The sequence below is a fragment of the Schistocerca gregaria genome, chromosome 5 (genome assembly GCF_023897955.1).
Source record: "Schistocerca gregaria isolate iqSchGreg1 chromosome 5, iqSchGreg1.2, whole genome shotgun sequence".
In the NCBI taxonomy this organism is placed as follows: Eukaryota; Metazoa; Arthropoda; class Insecta; order Orthoptera; family Acrididae; genus Schistocerca; species Schistocerca gregaria.
Window position 1 is genome coordinate 242186484 of NC_064924.1, and position 21666 is coordinate 242208149.

General features: G+C 36.8%; 1 protein-coding gene across 1 annotated transcript in view; it reads right to left on the reverse strand.

Moving 5' to 3' along the window:
* Nucleotides 1-7146: 7146 nt before the first annotated feature.
* The window catches only part of LOC126272948 (ras-interacting protein RIP3-like), a 41941-nt gene continuing 27421 nt past the window's right edge, over nt 7147-21666 (reverse strand). Inside the window, exons 5-7 of the mRNA XM_049976247.1 lie at nt 19607-19648; nt 14245-14369; nt 7147-11840 (exon numbers count right to left, since the gene is read on the reverse strand). Coding sequence (XP_049832204.1) covers nt 14254-14369; nt 19607-19648 — 158 coding nt within the window. The 3' untranslated portion in view covers nt 7147-11840; nt 14245-14253. The remainder of the gene's footprint in view (nt 11841-14244; nt 14370-19606; nt 19649-21666) is intronic.

The following is a 21666-nucleotide window of genomic DNA, read 5'->3' on the forward strand; positions in this document are numbered from 1 at the left end:
ATAATGGAGTGGGAACTAAAGTTCATAGAAAAGAAATAAAAACTTTGAGGTTTGCTGATGGTGTTGTAATTCTATCAGAGACAGCAAAGGACTTGGGATAACAGTTGAAAGGAATGGGCAGCATCTTGAAAGGGCGATATAAGATGAATACTACAAAAGCAAAACAAGGCTAATGGAATGTAATCGATTTAAATCAGGTTATCCTGAGGGAATTATGTTAGGAAGTGGGACACTTAAAGTAATATAAGAGTATTACTGTTTGGGCAGCAAAATAAATGATGATGGATGAAGTAGAGTGGATAGAAAATATAGGCTGTCAATGGCAAGAAAAGCGTTTCTGAAGAAGAGAAATTTGTTAACATTCAACATAGATTTACTAGTAGCTGTTAAGAAGTGTTTTCTGATGGCATTTGTATGCAGAGTAGCCTACGTATGGGAATGAAACATGGACAATAAACAGTTTAGAGAAGGAAAGAATAGAAGCTTTCAAAATGTGGTACTACAGAACAATGCTGAAGATTGGATGGGTAACCATGTAATACTAATGTTTTGTCAGACATGCTCTTACTGTGTATTAGTGAACACTGGCTAAAAGAGTCAGAATTACCTTATCAGTATATTCAAAACTTCAGATTAGCCCACCACTATTCTAGGAAAAATTACGAAGGTGGTGGAACTTGTATATACCTAACAAATAGCATTAGCTGTGAACCTTTCCATCCCTGTGAAGTGTATTCCTTAGACAAAGACATTGAAATAGCTGGGGTAATACTTGCCGACCTATCTATGTATGTAATGTGTGTATATAGATCACCTAGTGGTAACTTTTCAGTCTTCCTCAGAAAGTTATATGTCCTACAAGATTAAACAGCTGTCTTGATCAGGTTGCTACTAACACTGATTGCACTGTAAAAATTATTGATGTTGGTTTTTCAGATCACAGTGCACTAATGATATATTTTAACCCACCACTCAATGTACTCCCGACAGGAGAAACAGTTATTAAATGTAGAAGTTATAGTGATAGCAACATAAACAACTTTGTACTTAGCTTAGAGAAAGAAGACTGGCAAAGTGTATTTACTTCTTCAACAACAAATGAAAAATATGACAATTTTCTGCAGATATTTGAATATTACTTAAATTGTCATTTCCCAGAGAAAACAAAGACTATCACTAACAAAAAACAGAATGCTTGGGTCACAAAAGGTATTAAAACTTCATAAGAAAAGATGAGGCTGCTGCACAGACTTAGCAAACTGGACAGTGGCAAATCCAAAGAGTTCAAGGTATACTATAAATATTACAAAAACACATACAGGAGATTTATCAAATGGGCTAAAAAGCTCATAACGATAAAACAATTAGGTGCACTTCCAACAAATGTAAGACCATCTGGGGTATAGTAAATGAACAGACTGGTAGAAAGTTAAGGACAGGGAATAAAATCACACTAAATATAGAAGGACAAAAGACTGCTAATGCACATAAAATTGCCAATAAAGTCAACAGTTATTTTTCAGAAATTTCCACAAATCTCCTAACCAACTCTTCACATACTGTTCATTCTCCTCCCACAAATCTCCTGATCTCTTGACTAACTCTCCAAACACTGCACACTCTTGTCTAAAAAATAATACTCCTTTATCCTATCTCCTACAACACGGTATGAAATTGAAGATATTATTAAAAAAACAGTCAAAAAGATTTATTCTGCAGGGCATGATCTGATACCCTGCCTCTTACTTCATAAGTGTTGAAATTACATCAGTGGACCCCTATCAAATATCATAAATACCTCATTTCTAGAGGGAACATTTCCAAACCAGCTAAAACTTGCTAAAATTATACCTCTCTACAAGAATGGAGAGAAAACGGACATGATAAACTGTAGGCCAATTGCTATACCATCTGCCTTCTCAAAAATATTTGAATAGAATATGTTAACTAGATTAGAAATATGTTTAAATTCTAACAACATAATCACATCTTCCCAATAAGGATTTTGGAAAAATAGGTCCATCACACATGCTCTGTATGCATTTCTAGAAAAGTGCTCAAGTTTTGTTGACCGTAAACAACCTGCTGTCAGTATATTTCTTGATCAGTCCAAGGCCTTTGACATGGTCGACCACAAGCTGCTGCTTATGAAACTCTATAAGATGGGATTAGAGGTGTGGTCCACTATTGGTTCCATAGCTACCTTAGTCAAAGAAAGCAATATGTAGAAATAAGAAAATCAGAGACATTCAGGTACTGCAGGTCAGATATACTACATACAACAAATGGTGTCCCTCAGGGATCTGTCCTTGGCCTTGTTCTTTTCATATTGTTCACAAATGGTCTCCCAGAACACATACCAAATGCCAGCTCCTTTCTGTATGCAGATGACACAAATATCCTGATAACCAGTAGAGGTGACTCATTGCAAGATGCAGTTAATGAAACTACTTGTCATTTACAATTGTGGTTTGAAGCAAATACTCACAAATACTCAACAAACTGTAAGTATCAACTTCCATACTATACAAAATCTAACCCCCTTCAATGCAGTTATAGTTATTGGCGAAGATGACATTACGAACAGGCAGGACACCAAATTTCTTGGACTTACCATCAGTAACGCACTAAATTGGAAACCACATATTGAGGCATTGTCACAAAAGCTTAGTAAAACCTGCTATCTATTATGATAATTAAAAGACACAGGCAGTGTAGATACCTTGAAGCTGGTGTACCATGCCCTGTTTGAGTCTGTCTTGAGCTATGGCCTAATCTTCTGGGGAAAGAGCTCTGATTGCCTCACAATTTTCAAGTTACAAAAACAAGTAGTAAGAATAATGAAATTAAAAAAAGAACTGAACACTGTAAACCACTATTTCGACAGCTAAAAATCCTGCCACTGCCATGCCTCTATATATTGGAACTAGCTTGTTTTACAGTACAGCACTTGGACGCCCTTGACAGAAATGCATACTACCACACACATGACACCAGAAACAAAACACTGTTACAAATTATAGCCCACAACACAAAATTATATGCGAATGGGGTTAAATGTATGGGAATTAAAATATGCAACCAACTCCCAACAAACATAAAAACAAGCTAAAACCCAAAAATAATGAGAATTAAATTAAAGGATTTGCTACTAAATCACTGTTTCTATTCCGTACATGAATTTCTTGAAACAAAATTTTAATTACTTACAATAAGCTGTTTATTCAGTTGTAGATGTTTCTACTTAGTAAGATAATTTAATTATTGTATCTTATTTATATTCTGTCTGTATCTCATATATGTATTCTGCTATGTGAACTATGTACCACAGTATTTTAATTACTTGTAATAAGCTGTGTATTCACTTGTAGATATTTTTACTTAGTAAGATAATTTAATTATTGTTTGTTACTCATATTCTGTCTGTATCTCTTATATGTATTCTGCTATGTGCAGTATGCACCACCATCATCTCTCATCACACACCACCTTTTTTATATTTTGTCTATATATCCTATATGTATTCTGCTATGTGAGTTATGTGCCACTACTGTCATCTCTTATCATATACCATCTTAACATATTTTTTCAAATTGACTTGTCCTATATCATGATGTGCTTTGCTGTACAAATTGTATGATCTACAGGACCAATAACAAATCAAATCAAATCAAACTAATGAAGAAGTATGGAATAGATCTGGGGTTTCAAGAAATTTGTGGCAGCGCTTGGCTAAAAGACGGGATCGGTTGATGTGACAAGTTCTGAGACATGAAGAGATCACCAGTTTAGTATTAGAAGGAAGTGTGTGTGTGTGTGTGTGTGTGTGTGTGTGTGTGTGTGTGTGTGTGTGTGTGTGTGTGTGTGTGTAGGGAGGGGGGGGGGGTACAGTTGTAGAGAGAGACCAAGAGATAAATGAATACAGTAAGCAGATCCAGAAGGATGTCGGTTGCAGAAGTTATTCAGAGATGAAGAAGTTGCACAAAATAGAACATAATGGAGAATTGCACCAAACTAGTCTTTGGACTTTAGACTACAGCAGCAACAAACAGTCTACATTTCTGATTTCCTAACTGATCAATTTTTTTCAACATTTTATATATTTTTGCTGTGTCCTACTAGTCTATGACTACGTGAAATTTTAAAGTTGTTTACGTCTACCACATCCTGTGTTTCTAATTGTTAGGTAGAATATAGTCAGTTCCATATTTCATTCCATTTGGTACTTGCAAAGCCCATTGTCTATTTGTTTTCTTCTGGAAGAAGTTGTTGAGGTCAAGCATATTGGTCTTAGTGATGGAATTAAATCAGTGCATGGAATTTGCATTGACCATACATGCAGGAGTTCATCCCCCACAAATAATCAACAAGTCTTCATTTGTAGAAATGAAACAACAAAAGATAGATACTTCTACAGCTAAATAGTCTGCCTAAATGTCTGACTAGTATGTATCGTTGTGATGCAGGAACATACTGTCATGTCTTCATCTTTTACAAATGATTTTAAGCAAGTCTGCAACTTGAGGCTGGCAAAAATAAAGCTGTAATTCATTGCCTTTAATGTTGTTGTTGTTGTTGTTGTTGTTGTTGTTGTGGTCTTCAGTCCTGAGACTGATTTGATGCAGCTCTCCATGCTACCCTATCCTGTGCTAGCTTCTTCATCTCCCAGTACTTATTGCAACCCACATCCTTCTGCATCTGCTTAGTGTATTCATCTCTTGGTCTCCCTCTACGATTTTTACCCTCCACGCTGCCCTCCAATGCTAAATTTGTGATCCCTTGATGCCTCAGAACATGTCCTACTAACCGGTCCCTTCTTTTTGTCAAGTTGTGCCACATACTCCTCTTCTCCCCAATTCTATTCCACACTTCATCATTAGTTATGTGATCTAGCCATCCAATCTCCAGCATTCTTCTGTAGCACCACATTTTGAAAGCTTCTGTTCTCTTCTTGTCCAAACTATTTATTGTCCATGTTTCACTTCCATACATGGCTACACTCCATACAAATACTTTCAGAAACAACTTCCTGACACTCAAATCTATTAATGGTACTGTTCACATATCATGCATCAAGACATGTATAATGATTGAATAGACTGAGAATTCCTTTGTACCATTGCAAACTAAATGCCAGTTCTGCTGTCACTCGGGAAAGCCGCGCGGTCTGCAGCACCTTGTTACGGTCCACGCGGCTTCCCCCGTTGGACGTTTGAGTCCTCCCTCAGGCATTGGTGTGTGTATTGTCCTTAGCATAAGTTAGTTTAAGTTAGACTAAGTAGTGTGTAAGTTTAGGGGCCGACGACCTCAGCAGTTTGGTCCCATGAGATCGTACTACAAATTTCCAATTTTCCAGTCCTGTTGTCAAGAAGTACTAACCTGTAAATATTGAAGCTTTGTCACTTTAGTGTGGTTTCAGAATTGCCTGAGGTGGAGAGGGGCCTAATGGTTTAACTAATTTATGCACCACAGTGACAACTAAATAGTTATAAAATTTGCCTGCAGTCCCCTGTTGTGTCTAGAACTAGCATTTTTGTTGTCTTGTTGGCATTTGATGTGGAACTGTATCTTTGAGAATATAAGTCCACTGATGCACTTTACTCACTGCCCCAACCTTTGTTTTGAGACACTTAGAATGATACAGAAAACCTAAAATGTTGAAAATGCTACATCAGTAACATCTGATGTTCAGAATGATAGTAATTTACTATGTGCAGAGCTAATTTCTTGGGGATTTGATATCTATAGTGAACAGTAAATGTTTCAATACACTGAGACTGCAGAATTGCATCAGTTTCACAAATGAAATCACCCTTTCAAAATTTCATCTCATCTTCATTGACTTCCCAGATGCATGTTTGGAATTAATCCTGATTTGTAATGGAAATGGTTGCATAAATTCTATCAGTACTTATGGAAAAGAATTTGCTTGCCATTTTTGTAACTGAAATTGTGTGCAAGAGTTCAATACTATCATGAATAATTGATGTGTTGAGAAGGCCACAGTTCATTACCATTGGCGAAAAGTCATCAAGTAAAACAGAAGTGATATGTAGCTTTCCCCAAGGAAGTTTTATAGGTCCTCTGTTGTTCTCAATCTATATAAATGATTCTGGAAACAGTCTGAGCGTCCCTCTTATATTGTTTGCAGTTGATGCTGTCATTTTTCATCTAGTAAAGTCATCAGAAGGTCAAAAGCAATTCCAAAATGATTTATACAAGATATCTGTATTGTGCAAAAAGTGTCAATTTAAGTCTAATAACAAAAAAGTTTGGGGTCATCCTTGTGAGAACAAAAAGAAATTAATTAAATTTTGGTTACATGATAAATCACATAAATTTAAAGACAGCCAGTTCAACTAAATACCAAGGGATTTCAGTTATCGACAACAAAAATTGGAAAAGTCACATAGATAATGTTATGGGGAAGGTGAACCAAAGTCTGTGTTTTATTGGGTGAATACTTAGATTAGAAGATGCAATCGGTCTTTTAAAGAGAGTGCCTTCACTATGCTTGTCTGTTCTCTTCCGGAATATTACCATGTGGTATGGGATCTGTACCAGTAGGGTTTGTTGCAGTGAGATCTTTTCATGAAATTTCAATCATGAATTTTCTCTTCTGAATTCGAAAATATGTTGTTGATGCAAGGCTACATAGGGAAAAATAATCATCTACTTAAAATAAGAGAAATCAGAACTCACACTTTAAGTGTTAGTTTTCCCGTGCACTGTTTAAGAGTATAATGGTAGAGAAGTAGTTTCAAGGTGGTTCAATGAAGCCTTTGCAGTTATTAAGTGTGAACTGGAGAGCAGTCATGTAAATGTAGATGTAGTTACTGTTGCACAGAGAAATGGTTTAATAATTTCTGGGAATTAAATTGGGATACAAAATTGCAAACTGCAAAGTTAAAGCGTTTTCACACCTCTCATCATCCCCTCCTCCATCAGGAATATGACACTTACTGTGTTTGTGTGTTGAAAATATGTACAAAGAATCTGTTAGCATACACTGACCACTCCAATGACATTACAACTAATCTGAATGCTCTCATATTCAACAAAAATTGGTTGAAAGAAATTGCGTATTTCAACCAAGAACTTCTGAGAAAAACAAATCCTTATGGAATAAAGTGTTGTACTGTTGCATATTTAAGAAAACACTTTATTTCAGTATTTGCAAAACTCAATACAGTGTTATGTTTTCCATTAATTGTAAGAAGTGCTGAAGATCATACAAGTATCAGATTTGTAAATCCTACATTGGTATATTTGGTATTGACATGTTTTTATTTTGCATTTAAGCTCTGATTGTTTTATTGACAAAATTAGTATTCATACAATACACTTTTTTGTACAGTTGTGCTTATGATTTACTTTATACATGAAATCCATACAGCTACAGAATGGAGAACAATATCTTGACAGAATTACTTTCATATTTGGTGATTTAAACCTCTACTTCCTCTTCCATTGTAATCTATATTTTAAATAGTCTGTTATCATGAGACTGTTTTTACCAAACAAACAGCCAGTTTGTATTGGATAAAATCACTTCAAATTTGAGAATTCCAATCTGACTATATTATTTGATACTTTAAAGTTGAATAATTGTATAAAATATAAAGCTAAAAAATATTTGCAAGTTACATCCTTCCAGTTATAGATTTGGAACCATAATCACTTATCAGTGGAAAACTGGAAAGCATGAGAAGCTATGCTGCACTCAACTTCCATTATGGGTGATGTTCATGGTGATCAGGTTAAATGAACCTTTCACAAGAATGCCATACTCATGTGTACATGAGAACAGTATAATGGCCATAGGTTTGTGTTTATTTTCATAACCTGCAATCCTCTAAATAGTTCTTTGTGTTGACTCTTATATTTCTTTGAAAACAATGACATTTGAAATATGCAGAGTAGGAGGAGATCTAGACATTAACTGCCGTGCCTGGATTGTGTGATATTTGTTCTTGTAACAAATGAAAGTTTCCAAATAATATTTTTGAATTTCAAATACTATGTTTTGTGTTTAATTATACAAGACCAAATGACTGGTGACTTTGACAGGATCTGAATGAGAAACAAATATTATAAAAGATAAAGCGAACAGTAATATCCTAAACAATGATACTACAGTAGAAGTGGATAAAGTTAGTAACCAACTTTCTCCAGTCTGAAATGACAAGCCAGATAAATGGTTGTGTCAGGCTGATGCAAAATTAACAATTGTGGAAATGCAGACTGAAGCAACCAAATTCAATTACTTCTTAGCATAGTTAGAGCCCTGATTTGTTGAAAATAGGTTCAATCTTGTAAACAATGACAAAAGCAACATATGTTTGTTAGGTAAAGAAAGACTGTTAATGGTTTTTAAGGAAGGTGAAGAGCATTGATGACCAGTCATTTACTTTGGAAAATGAAAGGTTGTGGAGGAATGGACATTTCAAATAAAATTTTAAAGTCTGTCTGGCTAGACAAACCTACTGTTAGCATCTGAAATATTTTAATAATTTCTGAAGAACATTTGGACAAACTAGCACAAGTGACTCACCGGGTTCTGGAAATGTGAAGCAACCATGAACTTCCGTCAGTTTCCTATGGCATGTGAGTCTTTTGTCAGTGAAAGGTCTTGTGTTAAGGGTGGAAGAGTTTGAAAATGAAGTAAAAAAATCTAGATGTAGGGAGCAACAGTATTGATTGGAATGATGTTCTTGTAGCATAGGCTGCAGCAAGCCAAGATGAAATAGTTCCAGAAAGTAGTACTATTTTCATTTTCATTACAGCTCCAACTGTAGACCTGAGAAATGTGTCCAACCTTGCAAATGGAAAAGTGAGGGAAACACCAATTGGCGGACACAGTAACGGCTGAGTGTTCTGCCACAACAGTTATACCAGATTGCTAATATCAATTGATTGTTAGAGATAAAACTTCAGGGCTATGTTTTCTGGTCAACTATGGCTCTGATGTTTCAATTAAACCAGTGTGTCCCAAGGATAAGGTTAAATAGATAGGTTACAAACTTTATGCTGCAAATGGATCTGAGATTAAAACTTATGGATCAAAGTTATTGACTCCTGAATTTAAAATGAAGTTTTTAGTGGTCTTTCAGTGTAGTCAACACAACAAAGGCATAATAGGTGCAGGCTTTCTTTGTTGGTTTAGTTTATTAATAGGTCTGAAAAGAAAATTATTAGTTGACAGTAACAGATGTGGCTCCACTCCAGTGTGCAGTTGATTTGTATGATTCTGTTAGTTCGCTTCATACTAGTTGTAAATATTCTGAACTACTTAAAAAGTTACCTGAACTGACAAAATCCACCCTTATGCCAGGAGAAATAAAATATTACATCGCAACCTGCAGTGGCCCTCCATCGTACTCAAAACCCCACAGGTTAGATTTACATAAAACTAAACTGGATAAATAAGGATTTCAGTTTCCAAACAATCCTAATATAATTTGCCACCTCTAAATCCCGGTGGCCTATCCCTCTGTACATGGCAAAAAAGCATGTGTTTGTGGAGGCTACCAACATCTGCTGTCCTGTTCCTCATATAAATTATGCAAATTCCATCCTTGTGGGCAAGTCAATCTCCCAGTCCCCTCAATGCATATTAACAAATCCCAGCAGCTGAAAATGAGAAGGAATGGTGTGTTGTGATCACACCGTTTGGACTTGATGAATTAAATTTCATGCTGCTTGGCCTCAGGAATGCGCTCAGTACCTTTCAGAGATTTGTTAATGAAGTTCTGAGATATTTAGATTTATGTTTTGCATATTTAGATGACATACTGATAACGTCTGGCTCTCAACTGTCATGTTTCAGTGACTGAACAAGTTTGGTGTAAGGATTAATGATGTAAAAACTGTTTTTGGTGTTTAAGAAATTATCATTTTAGGTCATGTGATAACTCCAGAAGGTACAAACCAAACCCAAAATGAGTACAAGTGATAATTAATTTGAAACATCTAGGAATTGTATCAGAATTCTGTCATTTCACTGGCATACTGGATTTTTACTGATGGCATTTGGAACATACCACAAAACATCAAGCTTCGTAAGTATTACATAAAGAATTGTAGGAAAGAAAGCACATACTGGAGAGAAAGCAATAAAGCAGTTTAGGAAGTGCAAAATGGACATTGCAAACACAGCCCTTTTAACATTCATTAATATAAACAACAGTGTTGCACCAGAATGAAGAAGGAACATAGAAACCAGTTGGTTTCTTCTCCAAAAATTTCTTGCCATCGTAAAAGAAATGTTCAACATATGATCAGGAACTTCTCAGCAAGTACATGGCAATAAAGTATTCAATATACCTGCTTGAAGGATGTTCATTTGCAGTGCATATTAACCATGCTCCTTCCACACAAGCATTTAAACAATGAAAAGAGAGGCAACCCCTACGCAAATGCACCACCCACAGTTCATATCACAATTTATGACAGATATCAGACACATTTCTGGAATATAAAATACTGTTGCTGACAACATGTCCAGAATGGAGGAAGTAGTAGCAGCAGCTGATTACAAGAATATAGCAGATGCTCAAGTGAGTGATGACGAACTCAAGAAACTTTGTTCTAGTCCTCATACTTCATTGAAGAGTTTATAATGGAGAATTAGTGCAGCGTACACAGTAAGTTAAGATATTGAGGGTCAGCAAGAGCAGTTAGAACAACAAAGATTTTGCCTCTGAATCTGAATTTAGACCATCAGCTGAAATCATTTCAGTATTAATGATTTGTCAGCTGGCAATTCCCATTACTGCAGCTGTGATTTGTCTGTCTGGCCACATGATGTGAAGTAATTGTTGGTAAAAATGGATCTTATGAAAAAAGGAAGTCTTTGGTTTCTCAGTAGATCACTAAAGTGAATAGAGGTGCCCAGTTTTGAGTAGTTCTAGCAAGCTCAGAAATATATGCTTAGAGAGATATGACAAGCATTATAACAAATATAAAATCAGATGCATGTAGGACAGATGAAAATATGAAGCACTTTTAATAACTTGTATGAAGATCCACACTGAATTTGATAGTCAAGCCTCCTTTGTGTTTGACTCTTTTACTTACACTCTAATCTTCTGCCAGCCCACATTTTGCTTTTAGTAAAGGAGCTGTCAACTCAAAAAATCAGTGACTCCCTGTCACCTCTCCTCTCCATCCTACATTCAATTAGTGTCATTTTCATTCCAACAAAACAATGTGACATATGGTTATTCAGCAGAGTATTATATCACTCTTTGATTAAAATTAATTTCATCGTTCAGAGTGCAATTTGGAAGATGAAATTTTTGAATTCTATTAAAATCAATTGAATTTCAAATATTTATCAGTTGTGTTTTGACAAGCACTGCTACCCAAAATAATGTACTCAACTGAAAAACATTTGGTGTTAATATTAGTGAATTCCTACATTACAGACTGTTAAAAGAAACTTTAAATTCTATTACTGAAACTAGTATTGCAATATCACATGAAATTATATAATTAATATTGACACACATCAAGTATTATCTCCATTAAAACTAATAACATACTAAAATGGAGACAATTAACTTGAATTGAAATGTTCACTCTGTTTAGCATACATCTCAACCTTATTTGGAATGATTAGACATAAATGCTAGTATTGTCTTTTAAGCGTCCACACTTTTCAGGAAACAGTGTTTCAATATGTTGACAACTTTCACAAAATAATTTGATAATGTTCTATGAGTTAATATTGTGAGAAATGTGTAAAGAAAACATCAGAATGATGCAAACAGCTAAGCAAAACTTGAGTTTTCAAGATTTCCCACAGTATCTTAAATGGAGTATTGTCATCATAGCATCTGTAAACAGAGAAAAAAATCTAAAATTAGAAGTAAATTAATTTACAAGATATTTGTAACAAATACATAAGGAAAAAATGAGTAATAAATATTTTTTTCTCTTAATTTCAGTTTAGTTGGAATGGAAGCTCTTCATCGGTTTTAAGATAATTTTACTGCTTTTATCCAAGCATCAAATTTTTGAAGGAAATTGTAAAAGATGGCAAATTAACTTTTTCAGATCTTTTAATACACAAAAAAGAAAACAGGATTTTGAGACACAGTGTATACTGTAAACCAACTCATATGGACCGCTACCTCCATGCTACTAGTTATCATCCCCGACATCATTACACGGTAATTTTGTATACAAGTGGTAAGAGAGCCTATGCTATTTTGGATTCTGATAAGTTGATGCAGTAACTGGATTATCTTCAGGTTGTTTTCAGGCAAAATGGATCTACTAATCATTAAATGGTTCATGCTTCCCAATTTGGACCACTATGTGAACCAACAATGGACACTTGTAAGACAATTGCTTTTTTACCCTTTTCGGGGAGTATTTCTTTGAAAATTTAAGTATCCTCAGAAAATATGATAATAAAAGTGTCCTTTTGCCTCAGGCTGAAACTAAAGCCCTTCTGGGACCTGTTAAAGATGATTTGGAATTGAGGAAGCCTGAAGTATATGGAATTCTCTGTCGTTGCAGAAAGGCTTATATTGGATAGACACAGTTCATGCCCGATGTGTGGAACATCAACATCAGTCAGCATCGTACATGTCTGCTCTAGTCTGCCATTGTTCAACACTGACTCAATGTAGGGCATAACATATCATTTAAAGAAATGCAAATTATTGATCCAACTTCCCATTACTGGGATTGTGTACTTAAGGAATCCATTAAAATATGATTGTCTGATGACATTATTAACAGAGATAAAGGTTTTAAACAAGATGTGGAGTCCTATTTTATTGGTTAAAAAATAACAGTGGTATGGTTTTTAACTGGCTGCATCTTCATTTTGCGATTCATCACATTTTTTAGTTTCTATTGCTGGCTGCACTGCAATTCTTTGCTTTGTAGAGGGCGTGAGGAGCTGCTGTATCTGATGTTACCTCAATTCTGGCATGCTGTGCATCTACAGTCTCACTTGAAGACAGAGAAAGCTTTTGATGACACAGCTTTCAATTTTGCACTTTCTGCCAACTGTACAGCAGTGATTGATTTTATTAGTTCTATTGAACAGTCTGTTTTTAAACTACCTCTTGATGTAGCAGAGGAGGCTAGGAGTGAAGCATGTCATGTGTTGAATGGTGCACAACCGTCCAAGAGCAATATAACAGTGGCTGAGAGGGCTGCTTTATATTCACTTAGAATTGATCCAGATATTGTTATTTTACTAATGGACAAGGGCAATGCCATAGTTGTGTTGGAAAAGCAGGATTATGTTCAAAGGCTGCAGTGTTTACTGTCTGATTCAACATATTGTAGGCTTTGTGCTAACCCCACAAGAAGTGGTGAGAGAAAGACTAACAACCTCCTGCAGAAAAGGTCCTTGTCACAGGCAATTATCAAGAGTCTCAATTCTTATTGTGCTGTTCCCCCTAGGTTATATGGCATCCCTGAGATCAACAACAAAGGGTTCCTCTCCTTCCAGTCATGAGTTACATTGGTGCTCCAACATACTGTGTAGCAAAACAATTTACTACTCTCTTGTGTCCTATAATAGGTCAATGTGAGCACCACATTAAGAACTCAGTGGATTTCTTACGTTGATTAGAGTGGATGCATTTGAATGACTTTGATATTCGAGTAAGTTTTTATATGGACTTTCTCTTCACTCGTGTTACTGTTTCTGACTCATTACAGTTGATTGAGTAAGGGTTGGCGCTGGATTATGATACCTATTTCGACATGTGTTGACTTCCACTTACTTTTCATTCAGTGACCAGAACTATGAGCAGACAGATGGCATTGCAATGGGAAGCCCATTGTCACATATCATTGCCAATTTGTTTAGCTCGCTTTCTGACTGTATTTTTATTGTGCCTATCTGTGACTCAGTTTCTCCACTGTATTATATTTTAATTGATTTGTTAATAAGCAAAGCACTCACTCTTTAAAGGGAAGGAACTACTGAAAGCAGAATACAAGGGCATACTGAAAGTGGATAATGAAAAAGAAGAAATAATATGGTTTGATCTCATATTTTAGTATAATGACATTTAGTCTGTTGCCTTTATATGGTGATGCTATCCTCATTCAAAGCCACTGCTGCTCTTGCTTAGTCATTCAGATTTCATAGCAGTATGTAACATGTTAGAAAAATATTTCTGTATATTTAATTCTAGGAGATAGGCAAATAAATATTTATAAGAGTACTTTATAGTGAATAAAAAATAGGCTTTGATTTAGGTTTCTCACCTCCTTCACTTACTGCTGAGGTTTGTTGGCAGGTTCAGTAATCATCTGATGAAACAATCCTCTAATTTTTCTTTTCATTTGATCTAATGTTAGCTCTGGTTGCTGGCGACACAGAGCAACAGTCCCTACAGACATATACATTAACATCAAGTTAAAGTGACAAAATGTAGCTGACTGTTAAACACAAGAAAGCTATCAGATAGATAGATAATTTTATTAGCTCACAGATATAGCTTTTGATGAGTTGGTACGTGTAATGTTAACACAACACATGATTATACTACTTGTTTTGCTTTATCACTTTTTTGCTAATTTTACAGTTATCCTAATTTCCATAGTCTTGAGTATTTTTCCCACATAAAAGTACAAGAAACTATCCTATATTTTAGAACAATTATTTTCCTTTTTGGAAAGGATAGAGGAGTAAGGTGTGGGAGGTAGAGAGACAAGACAGGCCATACAGACCCCAAGTTGACAGGGACCCACTGTGGTGTGAGCAACCTGCACTTCCATTCTATCCTTTCCCAATGCACCACCCATTCTTCCCTGAGAAAGGAGCTATGGACTGGAAAGTTGCACAGGTCACACCACAACACAAGAAAGAAAACAGAAGTAATCTGCTGTATTACAGTCCCATACCATTGACATTGATTTATGATTTTGGAGAATATACGAAGTTCGAACACTACAAGTTACCTTGAAGAAGAGAATAAAGTGATGAGTGGTATTCATGGGGATCTCAAATTGATTCTATATTTGTAGATTTACAGGAGGCTTTATACACTTTTCCTCCCAAGTGACTTCTAATCAAATTGCGTGCTATGGAGTAGTGCCTTAGTTGAGCAACTGGATTTGTAATATTCTGTCAGAAAGGCCACAGTTCATAGTGACTGACACAAAGTCACCAAGTAAAATAGAAGTGATATTTGGTGTTCCCCAAGGCAGTTTTATAGGGTCTCTACTGTTCCTTATTTACATAAGCAATTTAGGAGATAATCTGTGCAGCCCCCTTAATTGCAGGTGATCTTGTTGTTTATTATGCTAAAGCTATTTGAAGATCGAAGCTAAGAGGACACCATCATCATTTAATCCTACAGTAAAGCTGCATGCCCTCGGGAAAAATTACGGTCGTAGTTTCTCCTTGCTTTCAGCCGTTCGCAGTACCAGCACAGCAAGGCCGTTTTGGTTATTGTTACAAAGCCAGATCAGTCAATCATCCAGACTGTTGCCCCTGCAACTACTGAAAAGGCTGCTGCCCTGCTGCCCCTCTTCAGAAACCACACGTTTGTCTGGCCTCTCAACAGATACCCCTCTGTTGTGGTTGCACCTACGGTATGGCTATCTGTATCGCTGAGGCATGCAAACCTCCCCACCAACGGCAAGGTTCATGGTTCATGGGGGAAGATTGTTTGGGTATGCCACCAGAAATGGCATTATGCCAGCCGGACGACACCTGACTGAGGTAGAGGAAGCCTTGGATACCACGAAAACTTGGTAATTTCTTAAGGATATTTCAGAATAGCCATAAGGTTTTTATTTTAAATATGAATTGTATTGAGTAAATGTTTTAGGATGAGTAAGGATGATAGGAGTAACATGTATATCAGTAATTAAACATAGTTATCGTGTAGAATTAAGGTCATGGTTTCTAAGTGTAAGTCAAGAATGTTAGTAGATGTAATATGGAAAGTTTGACACCCAGAGAAAATAGTTAGCTGAATAAAATAAGATTAAGCGATAGTACAGCACTGATAAGTTAGAACAAGAACAAAGAGTCCCAATGGTATTGGTTGATCAAGTCTTACTGTCTTCATGTCATGTGGCATTGTCTCAAAACAGAAAAATGCATGATGCATCATTGGCTGTGACATTCTCAATTAAACCACTCTATGTCCCTTGAGGGAAGTGAAACATGGACGATAACTAGTTTGGACAAGAAGAGAATAGAAGCTTTCGAAATGTGGTGCTACAGAAGAATACTGAAGATAAGGTGGATAGATCACGTATCTAATGAGGAGGTATTGAATAGGATTGGGGAGAAGAGAAGTTTGTGGCACAACTTGACTAGAAGAAGGGATCGGTTGGTAGGACATGTTTTGAGGCATCAAGGGATCACAAATTTAGCATTGGAGGGCAGTGTGGAGGGTAAAAATCGTAGAGGGAGACCGAGAGATGAGTACACTAAGCAGATTCAGAAGGATGTAGGTTGCAGTAGGTACTGGGAGATGAAGCAGCTTGCGCAGGATAGAGTAGCATGGAGAGCTGCATCAAACCAGTCTCAGGACTGAAGACAACAACAACAACAACATGTCCCTTGAGAAGCAATTTCACGATAGCAGTAGATCCACCAACAATTGCAACTATGAAAAAGATTTGATATAGTGGAAAAGTCTATCAGATGTTATGATGGTGTATAGAAGTGTCTATAGCTGAGAAAATTATAGGATTATTGTACAGTGCAAATAGAGCTGGTATAGTGCCTGTAGCTGGGTCAATTGTATCAGAGAGCTCTTGAAGTGATGCCATTGGATAAATCTCGCAGAGTGAGAGGAGTTAGTAAAGAATTAATAAAACAAGAAAGAAGTGGTAGGTTATGGAAGTACAGATAGATCCCCTAGACACAATATCTTGAGAACACTGCCAAAGCAATGTTTCCATGGCTGACTTAAGGTAGTAAATAATTTTTTTCTGAACTGCTAAGGTGCAAAAATACACTACAAAATGACAATGTGAAAATCATAAAGTTCATGCAAGCGACTATTGCCAAACAATATGGCAGCGCACATACCATTCAGTTTGTGAAGGTTAGTTTTGCTCCTGATAGATTAAGGAAGTGCTTAGCCCATAGTACATGTATTCTACTTAGTAGTTGTTAGCTATAGGTACCAAGTTATGAGTGTATACTTGCAGAAGATGATACAATGAGATTTAGATAAGATGCAACCAGTTTGTAGTGCTAGGAATCCATCTGGACACCCACTTCCTCTCATGTAGTGGAGCCAGAAACTGCTGTTCAACAAAGAATTTACTGCCCAAGGATGGAGCAAAGCACAAACCAATGCCAGTGGCAATAAAAGAAGTGTAAATAGTGTAAAGAAACAAATGACACTGTGAGTAAAGTAGAAGATAGAAAGTATAATTATTTTTAAATGTATCAGAACTTATGTTGCAGACAACTTACAAACAGGAATCCAGAGGGCTGAATTTTCTTAGAAGAAGAAAGAGTAACAGCATGAGCCATAAGCCATAGACAAGTACTGATTCTAGAACATTCACAGTTATGTCCACCAGCTGCAGTCATTGACTTGCTAACACAGCAGGAGTGAGGTGTGTTTGTGATGCCTGACCAGCATGAGTAAATGCCTGGGTCACCGACCACCCTTCAGGAAGATTTTGCAGTTCAGACCACTATCATGTCATTATATCCACACCCAGAACAGTCACACCTGTTCAAGACATTTCTGCCTGACAAAGAAACACAGCTTCTTCCAGGTGGTCAACACCAGATAGTGGTATTTAAGCCCCCATCCCATGAGCAGCCAGTCATTGGTCCAGACCCTGGGAAATGTTGTGAGGCCCAATTCACGGCAGATGCCATCGAACAAGTCATCAGCATGGCAGGGCTATGCACCTCACATGCAGTGTATTGGTTATTGTCATGGGATTTACTGACATGGTCTTGGAGCTTATGCGTGCAGCAACCACTGCTACCACCCTATGCATTGCTGAAGTCTACAGCTCAGGGTTCATCAATGTGGGTGACACTGCCTGCCATAGTGCCAGCAGGACACCACCAGTTGCAATGTAATATGCCTTTCTTGTGTTGTTGATGGCCACATGCTTCCAGCCAGGATCTATTTCTGTCGCAGACAACTCAGTGCTCTGCATATCAGCAACACCAAGCTCAGCATGACATATGCATGCAGCATGCTGTTTGCTTTGCCTGCCTTGCCTGCCACACGAAGAGGAAATATTATGAGCACAACATCAAGTCACATCAGAATCAAGGGCTCACCTGAATGATTGTCTAAGTCTGAGAGAGTAATAAAGTACTTTTATATTCACTGTTTGTTTCTCTGCAGCCTGTGTCAATGCCCTCACGTCTCCCTCACTTGCAGGTCCCAAGTGGGACTTGAGCACCTCCTGATAAACACCCAGACAGCTCCCACAACCCAGCAGCAGTCATTGCACTACCGACTCATTACATAATGTCTCTTCCTGTTCCATTTGCATGCGGAACACAAGAAGAGTGTCTACTCAAATGTATCTACGCATGCTATAAATAGTTTGACATTATCTTCTTGGTTGTGATGTGGGTGATACATAGGAGGGTGTAGTACATTCATAAATCCCTCAGTTTCACTGGTTTTTGGAAATGGGTTTTATGTGATAAATGGCATCAACCGTCAGCCCAGTGCAAGCATCTCGCATTTGCTGTGGTTCAAACAAACATGTGACCATTCATGCTGCCCCTCTTTGTATATGTTAAATATCCCCTATTAGTCCTATTTTGTATTGGTCCCACACACTTGAGTAATATTCTAAGATGGGTTGTATGTGTATTTTGTGAGCAGTCTCCTTTCTAGACTGACTGTATTTTCATAACTTTGCAATTTTTCATCTGGCTGACATTGTACCCTCAGATATTGTGGTTTTGTGAGATGTCCATGTGAGGCATATGAGCTGATCTCAGGTATTTATCAACTTTTTTTTCATTCATTCACACATCATGTTCGATATGTCCCTTAATAAACAGGAGCTTTCAGGAATGTGCAATGAGTCATGTTCTGCATGAACTAACAGAAGCAGTTACTGCAGGCTATTTTTGTAAAGTACACTAACAAAAATTTACTACTAATGATGCTGTAATTATGGGAATAGCTTCTAGATTATGTTATATATGTATATGTATATTAGGAGAAATGTGGCAACTATGAAAGGTGTAAAAAGGCACTGCTCATCCTCTTAAACTACTAAGGTGCTGTTTTCATCTGATACTTATCAAAGGCAACATCTGTTCAATGCAAACATTAAAGTTAAGCAAAATTTACATCCCTGAGTTCACATTTTCTCATAAATAGTAGAAGAAATGACTAATGAGATTTGAATCAAATTAATCACAATGAATTCCTCCTGCTAACATGGTTTCCAAAGGTTAATGCAATTGAGTATGATAATTGACCATCATTGGTTAAGATAAATTGCATTTCACAAACATGTTGAACACAGAAGATATTTCAAATCTCGAAAAAAACAAGTATGTTAGAGAAATGTTTATATGTATCAGAAGCTAAATTTGGAGAGATTGTGCTGAAAATGATGAAAAGATTGAGAGACACAGAAAAAAGCACCTTATACATACCTGCCATAATTTCCTGGATAATATTCAGTGTCTCATTTAGACCTGCAACACAAAGAAATTTTGTTAATTCTATAAATATATGTACCTTTTATTATGCTTCATTAATGTGTTTCTTATTTTCTTTGTTTTTAATGTTTTTAGAGTTTATAAAATTAAGATAATTTCAAGTTAAAAGAATCAAACAATGGAAAATCCAGTATAGAATGTAACAATACGAGAGAAGGAAAGTTGCTACTCACCATATAGCGGAGATGCTGAGTTGCTTTAGGCACAATAAAAAGATTCACACATAGCTTTCGGCCATTAAGGTCTTTGTCAGCAGTAGACTCATATACACAGATGCACACACACACTCATGCAAGCGCAACTTGCACACTTGTCTGCAGTCTCAGAGAGCTGAAACTACACTGAAAAGAGATAGAGATAGATGATAGATAGATAGATAGAGGTAGAGAAAGAGAGAGAGAGAGAGAGAGAGAGAGGTTGGAAACTGCATTACTGATGTGAGCAATTGCCCAGATGAATTTGTTAACATCAAACCTGATGTTAAGTGAGTTACATCACGTAGAACACATAGGAGTCTTAATGCCTTTAGTGGCTACACTACATTTGACACTGACATCAGAGCCGTGTAAACAGCTCATGAAGATCAAGTACACTCTGCTAACAAATATGTAAAAATGCAAGATATGACTTGACATCATGCTGTTAAAAGATCATAAAACTGTTCTCCAGCTGGGTGACAGGTAGTGTCAGAATTTGTACAAAACCACTTTAATTGTGCAAATGAAATGACTAGGATACTTAATACTGTGTGGAGCTATGATTTTTTATTTATTTTATTTTTATTTTTGTTAGGTGGGAGTGTTCTATCAAAGAATATTATATTATCATTGCTGTTAATATTTTTATTTTTGTGGTGGCATTGGCAACTTAAAATGAACCTTGAATGTGCAGTAAAGCTTGACATAAGAAACATCACTAGGGATTTGCCACATTCAAATATGATGATTATGACGCTTTCAGAGTAATACACCTATGTGGCTGAAGTGAACTGTTGTTTGTGAAAATATTGGGAAGACACACAGGAGAATGGTATCTTTGCAGGTGATGTGGCTGGTCATCTCCTTTCCCTTTGTTACATCTCATTCTGTACTAAAAGTTGATAGTAAAAGGTTTCTTGTACAGTGGACAAGGTATCTGCATTGGCAGGTTTAGACATAGGTTGAAAATAGATTTTGTACTTGTAGCTAGACAAGAACAGCACCCAGCATTGTAGGCAGTGTTCTGCCTTGCCAGGAAAGGAACCATGAGGATTAAACAAGGATAGCAAAGGTTTATGGTCAGTAATAAGGTGAAATACGGAGCGATATGAACAACATTACATTTCTGGAGAGTGTAGACTATGGCAAGCTCCTCTTTTCCCAACTGAGAGTAATGATGCTGGGCTGGAGTGAGAGATTTAGAGGCAAAAGCTACAGGTTGTTCAGCACCATTGGCATATTGGTGTGTTAGGATCAAGCTGAGGCCATACTGTGCTGCCAACACTATGTGCTGGTCCAGAGAACACTTAGCTAAACAAGGAGCTGAGAGTAGTTTGGATTACAACATTTGAAAAGCACATTCATAATCTAGGCTTCAGCAAAAATGTACATTCTTGCAGAACAAGGCATGCAGTGGGTTGGGCAATGTGGCCGACTCTGTCGCAAATTTGTGGTAGTAGGCTATCTTCTCTAAGAATGTTTGGAGATCCTTCATGGATGAGGGATGAGGCATAGATGTAACAGCAGACCATGGCAGAGGGTGAATTCCATCCTGTGAGACCTTGAACCTCAAATAAACAACAGAAGGTGGAAAAAACTGAGATTTTGCAAAGTTACACTTTAAGCCAGCAGACTGTGAGACAGAGAATGAAGTGCACAATTTTTTCAAGTGTTCACCCATGGTGGACCCCGTGCCAACATCATCATCCACATAATTAATACAATTTGGGACAGGCATAGTCAGTTGCTCTGTAAGCTGTTGGAAAGTAGCAGGGCCACTAACCACACCAAAAGGAA